Genomic DNA, 18077 nt, shown 5'->3' on the forward strand with positions numbered 1-18077 from the left:
ACAAACGTCGTTAAGTACCTTGCCACATGTCAGCCTCTATTTTTTTTTTTAATTATTTTTTAAATTTAAAAAAAAATTGCCACATGTCAAATCCTTGATGTGACACATGGCATTGTCAGTGACACGTGGCAAGGTACCACTACATGACAAGGTACCTTGTGAATGTCATTGCCTTGATTTCAACTGAGTCCCCATATATGTCTATTTGTTTCAATTTAGTACCCATATTTGTTTATTTGTTTCAATTTAGTCCTCGCTCTATTTGTTTCAATTTCGTCCAAATATTCTTTTACAAAATAGAGAAATATTGTGTCTCTCTTAAGACCAAATTTATTATTTATATAAATGTTATATTTATATTTGTTATTAAAAATGACTTATAAAATTAAGTATTGAAATTTATATTAAAGTTAATAGTAAAATACTTAATATAAATTTAGTAAAATACTCAAGTTAAATTTAGTAATATCTGTTATTTATGAATTTTACCATTAACTTTAATATAAATTTCAATACTTAATTTTATAAGTCATTTTTAGTAACAAATATCAATATAACATTTATATAAATAATAAATTTTGTCTTAAAAGAGATACAATATTTTTGTATTTTAAAAAAATATATATTTGAACAAAATTCAAACAAATAGAGCAGGGGCTAAATTGAAACAAATAAACATATATGGGTACTAAATTGAAACAAATAGACACATGTGGAGATTAAATTGAAATCAAGACAATGACACTTGGTAGGTACCTTGCCATGTGGCGATATCTTGCCACGTGTCACTGACAATGCCACGTGTCACATCAAGGATGTGACACATGGTAATTTTTTTAATTAAAAAACCAGAGGTTGACACGTGGCAAGGTACTTAACGGCGTTTGCGAAAACTTAACGGAGTGTACTACAATGATGCACATTACAAATTTGGGTACTAAATTGAGACAAACTTAAAAGTGGGTACCATTTTGAAATTTTGTAACCAAACTGGGTATGTTCCGAGTAATTAAGCCTTTAAACTATTACAAATTACCAATTATCATATTAGCAAGCAAATGGTAAGTTCAAAAGAGTTGAACTTGAGAGGTGTGTAAAAAAACTTGAATTCGCAAATAAGTTTTGTGAAATTTAGTCATAAACATTAAGGTGGTGTTAAAGGTTATCGCAAGTTTATTAAAAAAGTTATATATGATATTTAGAGATGTCAATTTAGTCAATGGTCCATTAGGTCAGTCCTTGCACACTCATTGTTAAGTCCCATTTAAGGGGTCCCCAAATAAGAGGGTCAAAAAAATGTCTCATCTTCATAAGTCCCCTCTCAAGTGGGTTAGGGTCAGGGTCAAGGTGAGTTTGACCCACTAAAATATTTTAACCAATTATTAAAAACGATATTTTGAGCTTGAGTCAAAGACGGAGTCAATCCATCTTAGGCCGATGTCTGAGACAAGATTTTTATATCTAAAAAACTTATTTTATATCTCAATTTTTCTTTTTTACTAATGGGAAAAGTATTTTTATATCTCAAAAATAAATATTGTTTTTGTAACATCCCATTTTAGTAGCTTAAAACTAAGAAAATAAAATATTTCATCATAGTATTACAAAAAGGTAATCTAGGGTATAAAATATACATTACAAAAGATATAACTATAAAAATATATCATTTATACATTCAAACTAAACCAACAAATTTTATACAAAAAACTAACCACTACTAGACCTTCCACCATTACAACTTATGACTCCTCATCCTCCAGAGGTACCTTTAAACCTGCAACTTCATCTACTCCCACCGAATAGGTGATCATTGCAAAAGAAAGAGACAAACAACGCAAGAAAACACAAAGCACACAAAAGAGTAAGCTAATGATAATAAAGGAAAATTCTAGAATAATTAAATCATGTTAAGTGCACACAACCATAAGTATAATGGATATACAAGGATATATGCACACAAAGTCGTTGACGCTAAACTCAATTATTTGGATACATGCATTTGATATTAGACTCACTAGTGGTGTGCATCTATGGTGATTTCTAAACTTTGGAGAGCCCAGCCTTAAGGGATTATCACCCAACCACACACAAGGTAAATCCCCTTTGCGCCTAGGACCAAACAAGTCTAGTAGCAAAGACCTCTTACTACTCTCACCACATAAGCTATTATACTCTACTTGAGTGTGAATAATTATTAGAGTACAAAATACCTTCATACTCTACGGTATTAGATATTCAATTAGGCAAATATAAGACAAGAAATCCTAAAGAGAAGTCAACGAAGTTTAAAAAATTGGTTTATAAAAAAATAATATATTTTAAAATAATGAACTCATTTATAACAATTTTATTTATACTCAAATGTTTAATATTAAATTAATTGAGTCTCAATATTTTTAAACTACTATCGACTCTAATTTTTTTTTTTTATATAATTTACGGTTTTCATTTCTCAAAAATAAAAAGTATATTATTTTTCAAGAGTATAAAATTGTTTTTTCTTTCTTTTATTACAGGAGTACGAATGTGTTTAACAGAAGGTCTATGAAATACCTCAATTAACATCCGCAAACAGTTTTGGTTTTAGACACCTTCACTAATTTTTTTTAAATCCTTAACACGAATACTATTTATGTTTGTTAAAATCAACATGATGAAAGAAAATAAAAATATCAAATTCTTTAGGAATGAAAAAAATGCATTTTCTAGAATGACTAAAAAAAAATTTGATTAATTTTAAGACCATCAAAGATAATGTTAAACGAATGATTAAAAGAACTATATATAAATAAAAAATAAAAGAAAAATGAAAAAAACGAAATATATAATTAAAAAATAAAAGAAAAATGAAAAAAACGAAATATATAATTAAAAAATAAAAGAAAAATGAAAAAAACGAAATATATAATTAAAAAATAAAAGAAAAATGAAAAAAACGAAATATATAATTAAAAAATAAAAGAAAAATGAAAAAAACGAAATATATAATTAAAAAATAAAAGAAAAATGAAAAAAACGAAATATATAATTAAAAAATAAAAGAAAAATGAAAAAAATAACAAATTGTTGAGAGTGGGATTTGAACCCACGCCCTTTCGGACCAGAACCTTAATCTGGCGCCTTAGACCAACTCGGCCATCTCAACTTGATGATAAATTTACTTAATATAATATTATCAAGCTTCTGAACATAATTTAAAACATAACTTAATGATTAATTTGATGCGTCTAAATAATTATATTTTATTGGATACTAAATTTAAAAGATATTATACTAGCAATTCATACTCTACATACAAAAACTTTAATCACCTCGATATAATGTTACACAGAACTTGATTTTTATTGATTAAATCATAAACTTTTGATTATATACAACCTTAGTTTTTTGTGTAGAATTTTGTCAAATGAATCTACACGTATACGATCAAAGGGTTGCTACATACGTGTACAGCTATATTATACATAAAAAAATAAAAAAGATAATTAAATAATAAGGGTAACCAAAATCAGATATGGTAAGATGTTAGGAAATAATAAAGAGAATTTTTACATGGACAGTAAATGTTTGATATTGATGATGAAGTGTTATTTGTTAGGAAGCAGAGAAGGGAATAGGAAAGTTTGATAGAAAGAAACAAAAAGAAGAGTGATGATGATAATGGGAAGTGTGTTTTCTTGTGAAAAGTTGAAACCAAAAATAAGAGGAGAGTGTTATGTTATGTTATGGTACAACTGGCAGAGGGGTGGTTGAAGAAAAAAGGGGTCCCAAAGAAGAATATGTTAGAGAAGGCTTAGTTGGAGGCCATGATAAATGAATGATTGTGCTAAAGTGGCTTCCATCACTCCCTCAAATGGTGCTTATGGGGTTTAGCCTCAAAAGTTGATAATGGAGTTAGATGAAGAGAAGAAGAAGCCACATCCAACTTTCAAACCTCTCTAACTTTTTCACATGCATCATCATTCATCTATAACTTTCCCAAATTAATATTTCCTTCTCCTATTGCCTCTATCATTAAACACTTTCTACTTTTCACACTTCAAAACTTCATTCAATTATATCTTCCCATCATTCTCCATACTCTATAGTCTATGCTCACATGTTCAATTGCTTTTCGGACATTGCATCATTTGCATCTCTTCGATGCATTTCATCAGATCGTTTACTTTCTAAAAATTTCTAAAACTGGATGGTCCGTTAACGGTCCGATATCGGATGAAACATAATATCCAAGAAAGTTCGCTAGGATAGACTCTAACCTGACTCTGATACCATGTTAAAAGTAGAGTTTAAGCCTAACTCAACCCCCATAAAATCAGCTTGTAAAATAAGGATTGCACCCACTTATATATTGTGAATTGGTCTTATCTCTAGTCAATGCGAGACTTCCAACAAATAATTACATCTTTCTTGATCATCAAACCTACCAACCCTTAGTTCTAACTTTTTTAAACTATTAATAATTACACCCTTCTTAATAATCAAACCAATCAACCTTAGTTCGATTTTAGAAAAAAAAAAAAACTTCAAATAATAGTAAATTTAATGATAATATTATAAAGACCAAGATCACTCTATCCTTTATAAACTTTGTTACTAAATTTATTTAAATCTTAAAAAATAACACTAATAGATTTGATGATGATATTAGGATGATCGAGACTTGTATTGCTTGATTCTTAACTTTGTCACTAAATTGATACCACATTGATACCAGATTCCAAAAAAATATCTTTGAGATGCTAAGAAAAGTAGTGTTAAAAGACACTTAGTAAATGTTGTAAAGACTTAAAAGGACATTATTACTAGGTATAATAAGTCATTTATTTATCTTATTGTAGTTTTTAAATATCTGTGTATTGATGTTATGTGTTTTCTTTTTCAAATTTACGTTTTTCTTTTATAAATTTATAAAAGGACAAAACACACGTTGTGGGATACCTCCCATCATTGTTTTTGTTAATAGGTGAATGAATTGTGTTTCTTGTAACTATACATGAATCTTTCAGAAAAATAGAGTAGAGTGAGCCACAATAAATTAAGTGGGCATGTCTCTATTCTAGCGTCTTGGTCGGTGAAATTAAATTCGATGATAATTTTCTTTTTCGCACCTTAAAGAAATTTAAAACCCACATTTTAAGTTTTATTTTTAAAACTCAACGTCTTACTTAAGTTCTTAATAATCGCTTCATAGTATATTAATTTACCTGAATGAAAATTTCGTATAAGCTATTGTAATTAAATTTTAAAAAAATATTAAAATTGATATGTTAGAAATGCTCTAATAGAACGAGGTATTAACTTATTCGTAAAAATAAAATCCTAAATAAAAAGGGTGAACGATTCATCATGCAGATAAATCTTGATGTATTTTTATTGATTGATGATGCGTGATAATAGTTGATAAGAAAAGTAAAAAAAAAAAAAAAAAATTTTATTGGAAAAACTTATTCCTGATAATATTTACCTTGACAGGGAAAGTTCATGAAAAATGGAAGGGTTGCTTCAAAAGTGTGGTCAAAAGGAGTCCAATAATAAAAGAATCACCAATTTTGGTGGAACAAGTCATAATTCTAAAAAAGATAATTTAATTTTTACCGAATATTTTAAAAAAGTATGTGTTTTTTTTAAAGATAATAATGAAAGATGTTTAAAAAAATATAATGAGTTTCACTGTACAAGAAAAAAAAAGTTAATATGTTTTTGTTCTTAAGTTTTTAGTAAAAATGATAATTAGTCTTTTTTCAAAATTTTGATTCAATTTATTTTTTCAATTTTAGAATTGTGTGGATTAAGTCATTTCAATCAAATTTTATTAAGTTGATTGAATGTTTCAAATGCATTTCATGATAATATTTGAATTGTTTATACTATTTAACACAATTTTGTTTCAATGTTAGCTAAGAAATGATCATGAAACACACATGAAACGTCAAATAAAACAAATTTAATTAAAATAAATAAATCCACATAGTTATAACATTGAGTAACTAAATTGAATTAAAATTTCGAAGATAAACTAATTTTAATTTTCATTAAAAATTAGTTAAGGGACAAAAACATATTTAAAAAAATAGAAGGCTCTGACCGACTAACAATGCTTAAAAACATAATTTTCAATAACTTTCACGATTTTAACAATTTGATTTTGACTAACATGTTTAAAAATTGATAAGTGAATATTCTATTTATATTAAGACATACTTTGAGCTTGAAGTTAATGATAACTATTTAAATAATTTTAAAATTTAATTATATTTTACTTTTAAATAAGAACATTTCTATCATATTAATTAAATACTTATAAATATTTTGTTTTTTAATCAAAACAATAATTTTCTTTTTCTACTCCCTCTTTCCACTCTTAAGAAAAAGAAGAAGATATAATAATACTAAGTCAATTTAAATTCATTTTTTCTATCCTATAAAGTTTAACTAAATTAGTGTGAAACACATTCCCTAAGAAAATTTCCCGCGCTCTTTCCCGCTTCCAAGTTCCAAGTCTTGTGTTGATTTATTTATTCTGTAGTTCATACAATTTTTATTTTTCACATCTTCACCCAAAACTGCATCTTCTCTCAAATCCAATTCGCTTTGGTTTTCATATTTCTGAATCTATGAACTATCGCGAGGTTACTTTAGTTTTCACGGCAACTGTGATCGGTGCTATGACATCTGCAGTTGCTTTCCGCTTCTTCTGCCGCTCTCAAGCGCGCGTGAAATCGTCCCAAAACGGCACCGTTTCCTCTCCTCAGGACCCTTTCGACCCTTCCAAAAGGAAAGGGTAAGTTTGAGTTATCTGTGACCAAAAATGGATGGATTGAATGTTTTTTTTTTGTCTTTATTTATTTAATTTTTATAATTTTACAGATATTTATCCTGGGATGATTATTTTATGGCAATTGCATTTTTGTCAGCTGAGAGGTCCAAAGACCCTAACAGGCAGGTCATGTTTATTTCAATTTTTGTAAATACACTTGAATTTGGATTTTGGGATTTTGGATTTGCTTGAATTGGTTTAAATCATAACCTTGTGTATTTGGGGTTGTTAATGTTGCAGGTTGGTGCTTGTTTGGTGAGTCAAGATGGTATAATTCTTGGTAAGTTGATTAGGTTCTTATATCCAATCGCTTTCTTATGTGAAACATGGATTTTTACTTTGATTCTTCTTCTGTCAGGAATTGGTTATAATGGGTTTCCAAGGGGTTGTTCTGATGACAAGCTACCCTGGGCAAAGGTTGGTATTCTAAGAGAACTATTTGTGTTGTTTTTATTTCAGTATTGTTTAAACATTCTCAGTCAGAAATCTCCGTGTTTCAGAAATCCAGGTCTGGGAATCCTTTGGAGACTAAGTACCCGTAAGTGTGCTGCGTTGATTTATGCACTCTCGCTGAAATTTTAATGGTAGTTTTGTTTTGATGAGATGGATTTTATTATGCATTGAATCTTCTGTGTGGCTTGATAATGTTCTTGTTTAAGTAATTGGGTTATTTTATTAAACGTGATCGTGTTAATTATGCTTTTTGTGTCTGCTTTAGTTATGTTTGTCATGCAGAGGTAAATGCTATTCTTAACACAAATCATGCTTCTGCTGCGGGACAAGTGAGTTTCGCTGCACTCTCTAGTTAACATATCATTTCAATGTCTTAAAGGGAATATTCACTTGTGCTTCATTTATAATTTTCCTTTGGAAACTTGACTATGTATGACACTGAGTATGTCACTACCCTTACCAGTTATCATATAAAAGAAATTTTTTAATGATTATTTGTAAGTTGTGACAAATGCTAACAAAACAGAAAGTCTTCATTAATGTATTTTTATTGTGGTTTCCAATTCATTCAGAATGTAAATTTCAGCGAAAACTTTCTTTTTTAAATATCTTAACTAATATATACTCAGGATTGCTTACAGAACCCATGAGTTGTAAACAAACTATTTATTTAATCACCTGATACAAAGAGGTTCCGCTTATCACTTCTTCTCTTGTCTAATCGTTGCAGCGGCTATATGTGACCATGTTTCCCTGCAATGAATGTGCTAAGATCATAATCCAGGTTGGTAACCTTGTGCTGCTTGGCCTATAATATGTTTTGATGAACTGTCTTCTTTTTTTTCTTTCAAATCATTAAGCATTTACGAGAGTAGTGCATTACCTTTCTTGTTCTTATAAGAAAATATGTCGGAGTTCTTATATCGATTAAAAATGTAATTAAATTAAGGATAATGATATTTTAACAATTAAATTTTATTAAAAATTATTTTCCTTGAATTAAAATATAGAAGTGCTATACATTTTCATGGTTTTGCGGAGTTGAGTTTAATGCTAACTCAAATTCTAGGATAGGATATCTGTAACATGTTTGAGCTAACTTAAACTTGCTTGCTAGCTGAAAAGTCTTTTTTATTTTCAAAACTTTATTAAAAGTGTTGGGTGGGTAAACACAATATTTTTACTAGGTTGTAGTGTTTTTTTAAAACACTTATTGTTTTTTATAATTATTATTACTTTTATTTTTTTAAATTATCATTCAGTCTTCCTTTTATTATTTTTACATAAGGTAAGGTTTTTTACATTTAAATTTTTCTCTTCCACTCATAAAGTAAGGTTTATTTATTCTTTTTTTACTTAAGATTTTTTCCTCTATCGCATAAGATATTGATAATAATTAATTTTGTAATTTCTTTTATACTATTTATTTTGACCATTATACTATATACACTATATGTTTTATTATATTGATACTAGACTTCAAAATATTAATATTATTGATAAATGATGACTTTTTATATTCCTCTGTTTTTAACTATTACATTAATTGAAATAATGAAAATATGATATCTACTAAAAGGTATGATATTTTTTTATTTTGAATTTGATTATAAATAAGATTACAAAAAATTCTAAATTAATTAAAGACTAAAATTATAAAAACTCCGAAATACATTTTTATCAATGAAATTAAAAGTTATATACAACATCGTACTGGCATGCTTATTTTTGTCATTTTATATTTATCAAACACTTACACTTACGTTTTAATAAGCTAGTTAAAACATTACCAACTTTCAACAACTAGTCAGTTTTTCTTTTACCTTCAAAAGCTTTAAATTAGTTTTGCCAAATATAATTATAACATTAAAGTTTATCCTAGTGATTACAAACCTTGTTAGATCACTTACTATCATTTCAATATTAGCATTGGTGTGATAATGTGTATCGAAGATATTATATTGATCTACTAAGTAAGAGATAACTCTGATGTTACAAGTAGTTTGTGTGAGATAAGTTAATCACAAGTCAAAATTCTAAAATAAATCGCCTCATTTATGTGTGTTGAATCAGGTGTCATTTACAACTGCTACATTCTGTCATTATGTTAGGCTTCCCTGAGGGGTAAAACTTAGTTTGTATAATGTGAATAACAACTGCTTTTTGGCGTTAAGTTGATGAAAATTACAATAATTTATGATCGGTAACAGTACACTTGTCGAACATATCTTTATCTTACTACCCAATCTTTAAATTATCTGTTAAATTATTTCTTGCAGTCAGGAGTTTCTGAAGTAATTTATTTTGTGGAGAAGAGATTAGAAAATTCAGCTATGGCATATATAGCCTCTCACAAACTACTTTCATTAGCTGGTGTAAAGGTAACATTTTCGTACACTTTTGTTGTAAATAAATTATCGTTGCAGTTCAATAGGCTTGAGGGTACCCACTGATTCTGATTCAGTATAATTAGCTTCTGTAGCTGTTAGTTCCTTATATTTGTTTTTAATATCTCTAGGCATTCTGAAGAAGATATGGATTATAATATTGGTGTGAAGAATTTCCTTATCATGCAGGTCAGGAAACATCAACCACTGATGAATGGAATTCATCTGAAGTTTGAGGAGAACTAGATTTTGAAGTTTGACTTTAATTTTTACTTTGAAATATGATACAACACCTCTCTTACACATTTCAAGAGAAAGGAACGGAAAGAAGAGTTGGAAGGCTCTGACCAAATCAGCAGAAATCACTCCTCCACTTTACTGTAGACTGTAAAGAGTCGGAACGTGAGCTTGTTTAACATGCATAAAAGTCAGTTTCTTAGTTGTAGAAGTAGTTGTTATTTAGGTCTTGTGTGTAGGATATTGTAAAATGTACTCAAAGGATGTGAAGGTTGTTTTTTAGTATGTCTATGTACCTTGTGCGGGAAATACAAAACGTTGATGATATCCGTGTTTTTAGATAATTATATTTTAATTATTTTTTTTTATCTTTAATCTATTACTCCAATCATTTTTACATTAACACATCACATTATTAAAAAGAATTAAAATATATAATTAAAAGGTGATTAAAGTAATAGGTTAAAAATAGATAAAAAAAATGAGTCAAAATATGATTATTCGTGTTTTTATTATTTTTGGTGACTCTTTCCTTTTAATTCTATTTCTAAAAAAGGTGTTTATCAATTGTATCATTCAAAATAAGCAATGAGGAAAATTAGAACATCTACTAGAATTAGGGGTTTGAAGGTGAGTTAATTTGGCACAATTAGGTTGATTTATTATGATTTAAGTTAAAAATAAGTGAGTTCAAATTGATTTACTTTATGTTTAATTAGAAATTTTACATTTCAATTCAATTCATCGTAGATTTAACCCATTTAAAAATAAAAATATTTTTTTATCATTTTCAAATATTTAAATTTGCAAGTTGAAGATAATTTTGTTTTTTTATATATATTAAAATTTGGAGGATCTCAAATTTATAAAGAAATGCATATAAATATAATCAAATTAGGTTCAAAGATAAAAAATAGATTTTTAAAAATTAAATGAATTGCGGATTAAGCGAGTCTAATCTAACTTGAACTCATAACTTGTGGATTAAGTAAACTCAACCAGTTTTCATTCAGAATAAAAAACAAAATCTCTTAACCTGACCCAACTTAAATATGTGATGAATTAAATTGATTCACGGATCCTAATTCATTTCGACATGTCTTAATAGATAATAGCCATATGCATATATTCTGTAATAATCTCAACATGACTTGTGTAAGTATAATACAAATTAACCGATCCATATGCCCAAGGGTCTTGCCTTAATCCGGAATAAGGCCATCGAGGACCCACCCAATATTCATATTTCCCCCACGATGATATTCAAATTTGGCTCTCTTAAACATCATTCCAATGCAGATATTGCGGCAAGCCAGAACAATACAAGATGAAAGGAGAAAAGAGCGATTCACGCTTGTGATAAAAATGAATTCCGAATAGCAAATTCGTCGTAGAGCTATACCGGTGAAGTTCATAAAAAACTCAAATCTAGAAAGTCAAATCTTCGTATTTGTTAAGAATAATATCTTTGTATGTTAACAAAGCTTCCGCAAGTCCTTATTTTTATACCATGTTAGAAAATCAGATGATTTTTAACTCAATAAGCTGATTAGGGATGGAAAGTGTAATGAACTAAGCAACTCATACGCTTCGATATATTTAAGAATCACTTTCCGAAACTAAAACAAATTTTGAAGCCGTTAGTTTTGATTAAAAAACATTTTTATATTTTTAATAAACAACACATGTTTAATTAAAAGTGCAGAATAGATTGTCAAAAAAGTCAATAATTTAAAATTAGTTTTTCTCAATTTTCAAACACAGTGATGCTAAGTTAAACTGGCTTAATTGAACAATTAAATTCAGAAGTTTTTTACTTTAAAAAAGACAAATATTGACACTATGCAGAATTAATGGCTTCAAGTTGCCTACGAAGATCTTCAAGGTCGTCGTTGTCAGCCACTGGCGCGTCAGAAATTGCCTTGTGAAACTCGTCTGCACTAGGAAGTTCATGCGTGAGACCTTCCGGCAGAACATCTGAAATTGAGAAAAGGTATATAAATATTAATTGAAAATGAGCACCGAAAACAAAAACAGATCTTGAACCCTTCATCAGATCGAAATGTAAACGCATTCCCTACTAACATTGAGAATAGCAATTTACCCTTTCGACGAACCAAAATGTCATAAGGGATAAAAAATTTTGCTTTAGCAGTAATGGTGCACCAGAGAAAGCAACATTTTATGTGAAAACATTTACAGGAAGGAGCTGAATTTCACCCGTGTTCCCACAAACTAGGAAACCAACCAATGCATCTTTGGCCCAGTTTCAGTGAGCTCTAAAAAATAAAAATGAGTTGCACAAATTAAGTGAATCATCCTTTCCCAAGATTTCAATCTATGTACTTCAACATTATCTTAAAAGTTTCTTCATTTAACATCTGAAAATGTTAAGATGCATAATATAAATTTTAGAGAATTTTTATTCATTCTTACTTTATTTCATTGTTACTATAAAAACACTTACAGAATTATATAAGCTGATCACATACACAAGAAATGGGGCCATGCAAATTTTAGTGCCAACATTTTTTACTTCCTGAATTATCTAGCAGTGATAACAACCACATAGAAAATCATGCAGCACTTTAATTCACATGTAAGGAAGGATAAATTCTGAGCTAATGATTATGAATTTAAACTTTCAAAAAATATAAATTAATATTACCTGAACTTCTGGTATCCGGACCGTCCAGCTCAACATCATTAACAACACTGGAAATTAATGCAAAAGAACATCACTAAATGTAAAGGCTAAAATTTCGATAGAGGGAATAACGTTTGATACTATGGGGTACTTTGCATAAATGATAGCGATATCAGGGATTAAATCTATGCCAACTGATAACTGTGTTTCGTATCTTCTCTTAAACACACACAAATGAACAAGAACAGAGTCATTAAACACCTTATATTCCATTCATTATCGTCGTGAAGTGGCACTTCCTCAATTGATAGTACTTCAGCTTCCATTTTTGCTTTGGCTGCAGCATCTCTTGCTGGTTTTGCAAGCATGTATTCTTCCTGCATAATATGTATAGCAGTTTCGTATTTAGAAGGAGCGATGAATTTATTGACGAGATCAAATAGGACATGATTGGAAACACTTCCATGCAATGATTTTCAAAATTTCAAAACATAAACTGACCTGTCTTTTCAGGCAAGCAACATTTGAACATTGAGGGTTTGGCCTCATTTGCATAGTTGGAAAAAAATCCTTAAGAGAATTATATCCCTAAAGATAAACAAACCACTGTGAGCATACCAGCATACAGTTAATGTATTTAACAAAAACAGAGACTGTCTTTCATTGAAGTAGCCTCACCAGATTCCTCTGAAGAACAAACTTAGTTTGTTACTTTGTTAATTTGTTTTTCAGAATAAAGGAACCATTTGTAACAACTCAGGAAGAAGAATAAAGAAAACATCAATCCAGCCCTTACCAAATATGGAGAGACTTGTCCAAAGCCTAACAATAATTTTAGTGTGTTTTGGACTAGAAGGCCAGCAACAACCCCCTAGGAAATCAAATAAGATTTTGTAATGTTAGATAACAATAAACTAAAAGTGTGCTGCACATTCTAAACAATGAACACAAATAAATAAGCCCCTAAATCAGTTGAAAATGTCATGTCTATTGAAAATTTAAAAAGACATAACATCACAGTATTTGAATTTAAAACTACGAAGAAGAGAAGCCGCCAATGTAAGATATAGAGAATCATAGTTTACCATAGTGGTGGGTAATGATGCGGCACAGACCCCTTCGCGCTTGAGTGTGCGTTCATCTACCCCAGATGCAACAACCTAAAAGGAAAACGTAAATGTATGCTTCACATGTTGTACATACTGCATAAAAAACTCACATTTACTGCAAGGTGGATGAAGTTACACACATCAATAGATTATCTACAAAGTCATTCATCCAAAGTTTTTTATATCTAGTGATTAAATAGCTCAAGTGGTCTATGTCATATGGATGAGCTTCAGAAATCATGCATAGCACCAGAAGTAATTAAGTTTAATTCCTTGAGGCCACTCATCATCAATTATGATTCATACACAAACTCGTAGAAGAATGGGCCATACCAGAGGAGGTGCACAAGCAAAACAGGCAGTTTCACCAGGAATAAGTAGTTGAATATGGCCAGAAACAGCATCCTCAGAAACACCTGTTCAAATTTGTATATTTCATGAGTTTCCACACACCAAAAAAGATCCATACTTTATACATACGGACATGCAAAATAAAAATAAAAATATTGCATATATAATGCATTAGATGCTGGCATGTCATATAACATATGCCAGTAAATAGTCAGTAGCCACATATACATACGAAGGTATGTACACTTATTTAGCACCATAAAATACTTCACACATACAGACATGCAAAATCAAAATAAAAATATTGCATATAGAATGCATTAGATGCTGGCATGTCATATAACATATGCCAGTAAGTAGTCAGTAGCCACATATACATACGAAGGTATGTATCCTTTTTTAGCACCATAAAATATTGGCAAAGGAAAATTATGTTTTGCAATATTTATCAAAACCATGTTTATTTCTATCTGAGTATCACCGATTCTTTTCACATGACTACTCCACAATATTGACAAAGGTGGAGTCAATCCAGAGCAATTTAGTTTCCTTCCATAAACAAGTACAAGAATTTTATCCCTAACAAGAGAGGAGATTTGCAGATCCTTATGCTTACCTGACTCCATCCATGTTTGACTCAATTCATTACAGGCCTGCAGTGCTTCCAGAAACCAGTCAGACATGAGAATTCCCAAGGAAAACCAAACAAAAGAAAAGTAATTTGTTTTAATTGAAATTGTTTTTTATATACCTGGTTAACAGCCATTCTTGCTTCGTAATTATCCACACAACTTAAAACCAGATCCACGCCGCTCCCTTCTTTATTTGGGCGAAATGATTTTTTTTTCAAACTTGACATAAAGGTTTCAAAACCTGTGACGGTTGTGATATTCAGTGTATAGCTCTAAATCAAAAGGAAAAGGGAAAAATGTCAGCAGGGAAAGAGTATTAACATATTACCAATCATCAAAATGTTTATAAAGATTCATATTAACAGTTACATAGATACGTGAAAAGATCCCTGAGTCTATGAACACTACATAATATTTACCTCTAGTACAACATCAGGGTTTATGTCTGAAAGAGTCTGTACAGCTGCATCAGTCTTAGTCAAACCAACCTGGAAAGATAAAAATATTATATCACACAATTTATGGTACGGATACAGGGAACTTCTAGAAACTTCATGATGGCAAATATAATTCAATTTACAGCTTTTTCAGTGCAAAATTCTACAGTTAGCTATTAGCATTAAACTTCACATTTGCATTTTGTCAGCCATGTGAATTAATGTTAAAAATCACTCATGTTATTAGCCCTTTCAATTTCACGGCATAATGTGTAGAAATGATAAACATTCAAAAATAAATAATTGCAAAACAAGAAAAATGAAGAATTGGATACTCACCTGATCTGGACGAAAGAACAACCTATTCATGTTTGCAAGCTCCACTTTGTCATAATCATACAACAAAAGTCGACCTATGCCGCATCTAGTCAGCATCTCAGCTGCAACACTTCCTACACCACCAATCCCCTGTGTTTGTGCAAGAATAACCCAAAATCAACTTTTTCACTCAAAATACAAGAAAAAAATTAAGAGGATCTTTTCGATAGAGTTAAAAATAGTCAGGATCACCTATTGGTTTATCCTCTAAAAAATTATTCAACCATTGTCTATGTTCATGGCCAAAAGGCTTATCCTCTAATAAAAGAATTCAACAAGGCCGCAGAAACACTTTGCATAAATCAATTTTCTCAGTGAGTATGATCTGAATTAAAGGAGTTTATGTCCAATTATAGCTAGCTAGAATGTCTAATTAAATGTCACGCATAACAATCCTTTATGTACAAATAGAACATGGAATAACTTCAGAACATACTCAAACAAGAATGCCAAAGATAGAGATAACTCTAATTACATATTTCAATAGAAAAATTCAGATTAAGTTATCCTCCCTATCAACAATATATTCACCATGAATTGTCATATTGAAAAAATATTGTAGCAATGGATAAAAAAAAAAAATACTCCAACAAGCTTATTATCTTTGCTGAGAACTTAGACGGTATATATTCCTAACTTCATTTTATCAAAACAAATGACCATAAATAAACAATAAGAATGTCATTCTAAGTAGTCTCCCAAAATAAAGGTGATTCTAAGAGGAATTAACGATAAGACCTCCTTAATTAAATCCAAGTCTAGGGGGAAGAGTAATGTTTCATGCTCTTGTAATTCAACCCGCACTTTGGTCTTTTAAATTTACAAATTCATGCCATTAGCAAAAAAAATAAAAACACTCGTGTCACAAATTTTATACTACAGCAACTAAGAGTGATAAAGGAGATTAATACAGACAACTATGGCAACGGAGAAATCGCGTATTCTTTCATAGTTCTCCACAATACCCATTCTCTGAAGTGCCATAAGCCGACTATAAGGATTGCTATCTACAACCTCAGCACTCATATCCTGGCAACAATGTAATAAGAAGAAAAACCATTCAATTAAACTTAACATTATAAATTCATCAAATAAAAAAAAATACAGTGATGTACCAGACCAATAGGCAATTCAATTACCTCAACTTTGGAGCGATGAACAGGTGCAGCCGCTGCAAGCTTGCCAAGGTCCTCAACACGCAATTGAATCTTTAACAAAATAAAAGCAAAAATACCACACACTCTCGTTATGTTTATAATTGGATCTAATAACGTACATTAACACTCGTGAGGAGTCTTCAGCTTAATCGATGGAATCGGAATATAAATTCGGATTTGAAAAGAAGAAAAAAACCTTGCGGAGCAAAGCATGATGAGATGGATCGGGAAGCGATTGGCTCAGAAATTGAAGATCGGCGTTCAACTGTTTGAGTTCGACCTCCATCTCGCTCCCGAATCAACAGCGTTTTTCAAACGCCTTTATTCAGTTTTGTGCGGATCGCGCGTTTCTGTGGATAGTTGGAAATTTGGAATTTGCAGAAACGCTGAATTTGAAGTTTTAGAGCAATGTGTTGGTGCTGTAGTCAGAGAAAGGTGGTTTGGCTCCCTGTTATTGTGTGTAAGCCTATCACTCTACTAGGGTCACCAGCATAGGTTACTTCAAGTCTCCCTGACCTGCCGTTACTTGCTTTGGTTAGTGTATTAATGTTTAATTAGCGGATTGCTACTCAATTTCGTTAATAAATTTTAATTCGGTATCTGCTTTTAAATAAATTTTAATTTCGTTTTGAAAATGTATCAATTAGATCTATTTTAAAAAAAAATTATTAATATCGTTATAACATATTATGTGTCAATTTTTTTCATTTTTTTTAATTTAAAAAAAAATTGCCTAATATCATATACTTGGTGTGTCATATGACAAGAGTGTCTATTTAAAGTGTTATTGTCTTAATTTTAATTTAGTCTTCACATATATTTATTTGTTTCAATTTAGTCATAACATAAATTTATTTATTTCAATTTAGTCCCCACGTATGTTTATTTATTTCAATTTAGTCCCCACTCTATTTTTTTCAAAATTTTTTTTCAGATAAGTATTGTATCTCTCTTAAAACAAAATTTATTATTTATATAAATGTTATATTGATATTTGTTATTAAAAAATGACTTACAAAATTAATTACTCATCTTTATATTAAAGTTTAGTGGTAAATGTCATGAATAACAAAACATGATTAACAATTAAGCAAAAATGTAATATGTTATGACGTCATTTTTAATAAAAATTATGAGTATTATTGAAATTGTTATACTCATATTTTGTTATTTATGACTTTCACTACTAAATTTTAATATAAATATGAGTAATTAATTTTGTAAGTCATTTTTTTGTAGCAAATATCAATATAAAAATTATATAAATAATAAATTTGGTTTTAAGGGATAGATAATATTTCTCTATTTGTAAAAAAATATTCAGACAAAATTAAAACAAAGTAGAGACTAAATCGAAACAAATATACATATGTGAGAATTAAATTGAAATTAAGATAATGATACTTCAAGGACATTGACATGTGACCGTACTTTGTCACGTTGTTTCACACCAGGATGTGACACATGAC

At 29.7% G+C, this 18077-nt stretch overlaps 2 protein-coding genes and 1 non-coding gene across 3 annotated transcripts; 1 reads left to right on the forward strand and 2 right to left on the reverse strand.

Annotated features, from left to right (window-relative positions):
* Nucleotides 1–3064: 3064 nt before the first annotated feature.
* Nucleotides 3065–3145, reverse strand: TRNAL-AAG (transfer RNA leucine (anticodon AAG)). Its single transcript has one exon. It is a non-coding gene; the product is annotated as a tRNA-Leu (tRNA).
* Nucleotides 3146–6464: 3319 nt separating this feature from the next.
* LOC114177295 (Cytidine/deoxycytidylate deaminase family protein) lies at nucleotides 6465–10272 on the forward strand. Its single transcript, XM_028062576.2, has 9 exons — nucleotides 6465–6784; nucleotides 6871–6946; nucleotides 7061–7100; nucleotides 7179–7237; nucleotides 7321–7358; nucleotides 7539–7602; nucleotides 8004–8057; nucleotides 9553–9654; nucleotides 9850–10272. The coding sequence occupies exons 1-9, from the start codon at nucleotides 6618–6620 to the stop codon at nucleotides 9904–9906; spliced, it is 657 nt and encodes a 218-aa protein (XP_027918377.1). The 5' UTR covers nucleotides 6465–6617; the 3' UTR covers nucleotides 9907–10272.
* Nucleotides 10273–11608: 1336 nt separating this feature from the next.
* On the reverse strand, nucleotides 11609–17129 carry LOC114179889 (NAD(P)-binding Rossmann-fold superfamily protein). Its single transcript, XM_028066379.2, has 14 exons — nucleotides 16805–17129; nucleotides 16591–16659; nucleotides 16367–16480; nucleotides 15413–15541; nucleotides 15056–15124; nucleotides 14756–14908; nucleotides 14621–14657; nucleotides 13987–14069; nucleotides 13630–13704; nucleotides 13341–13415; nucleotides 13046–13132; nucleotides 12806–12921; nucleotides 12566–12612; nucleotides 11609–11874 (listed from the first exon to the last, which is right to left on the reverse strand). The coding sequence occupies exons 1-14, from the start codon at nucleotides 16892–16894 to the stop codon at nucleotides 11738–11740; spliced, it is 1281 nt and encodes a 426-aa protein (XP_027922180.1). The 5' UTR covers nucleotides 16895–17129; the 3' UTR covers nucleotides 11609–11737.
* Nucleotides 17130–18077: the final 948 nt, after the last annotated feature.

Source organism: Vigna unguiculata, chromosome 3, assembly GCF_037176805.1.
Source record: "Vigna unguiculata cultivar grain cowpea cultivar isolate G323 ecotype 2 chromosome 3, ASM3717680v1, whole genome shotgun sequence".
NCBI lineage: Eukaryota > Viridiplantae > Streptophyta > Magnoliopsida > Fabales > Fabaceae > Vigna > Vigna unguiculata.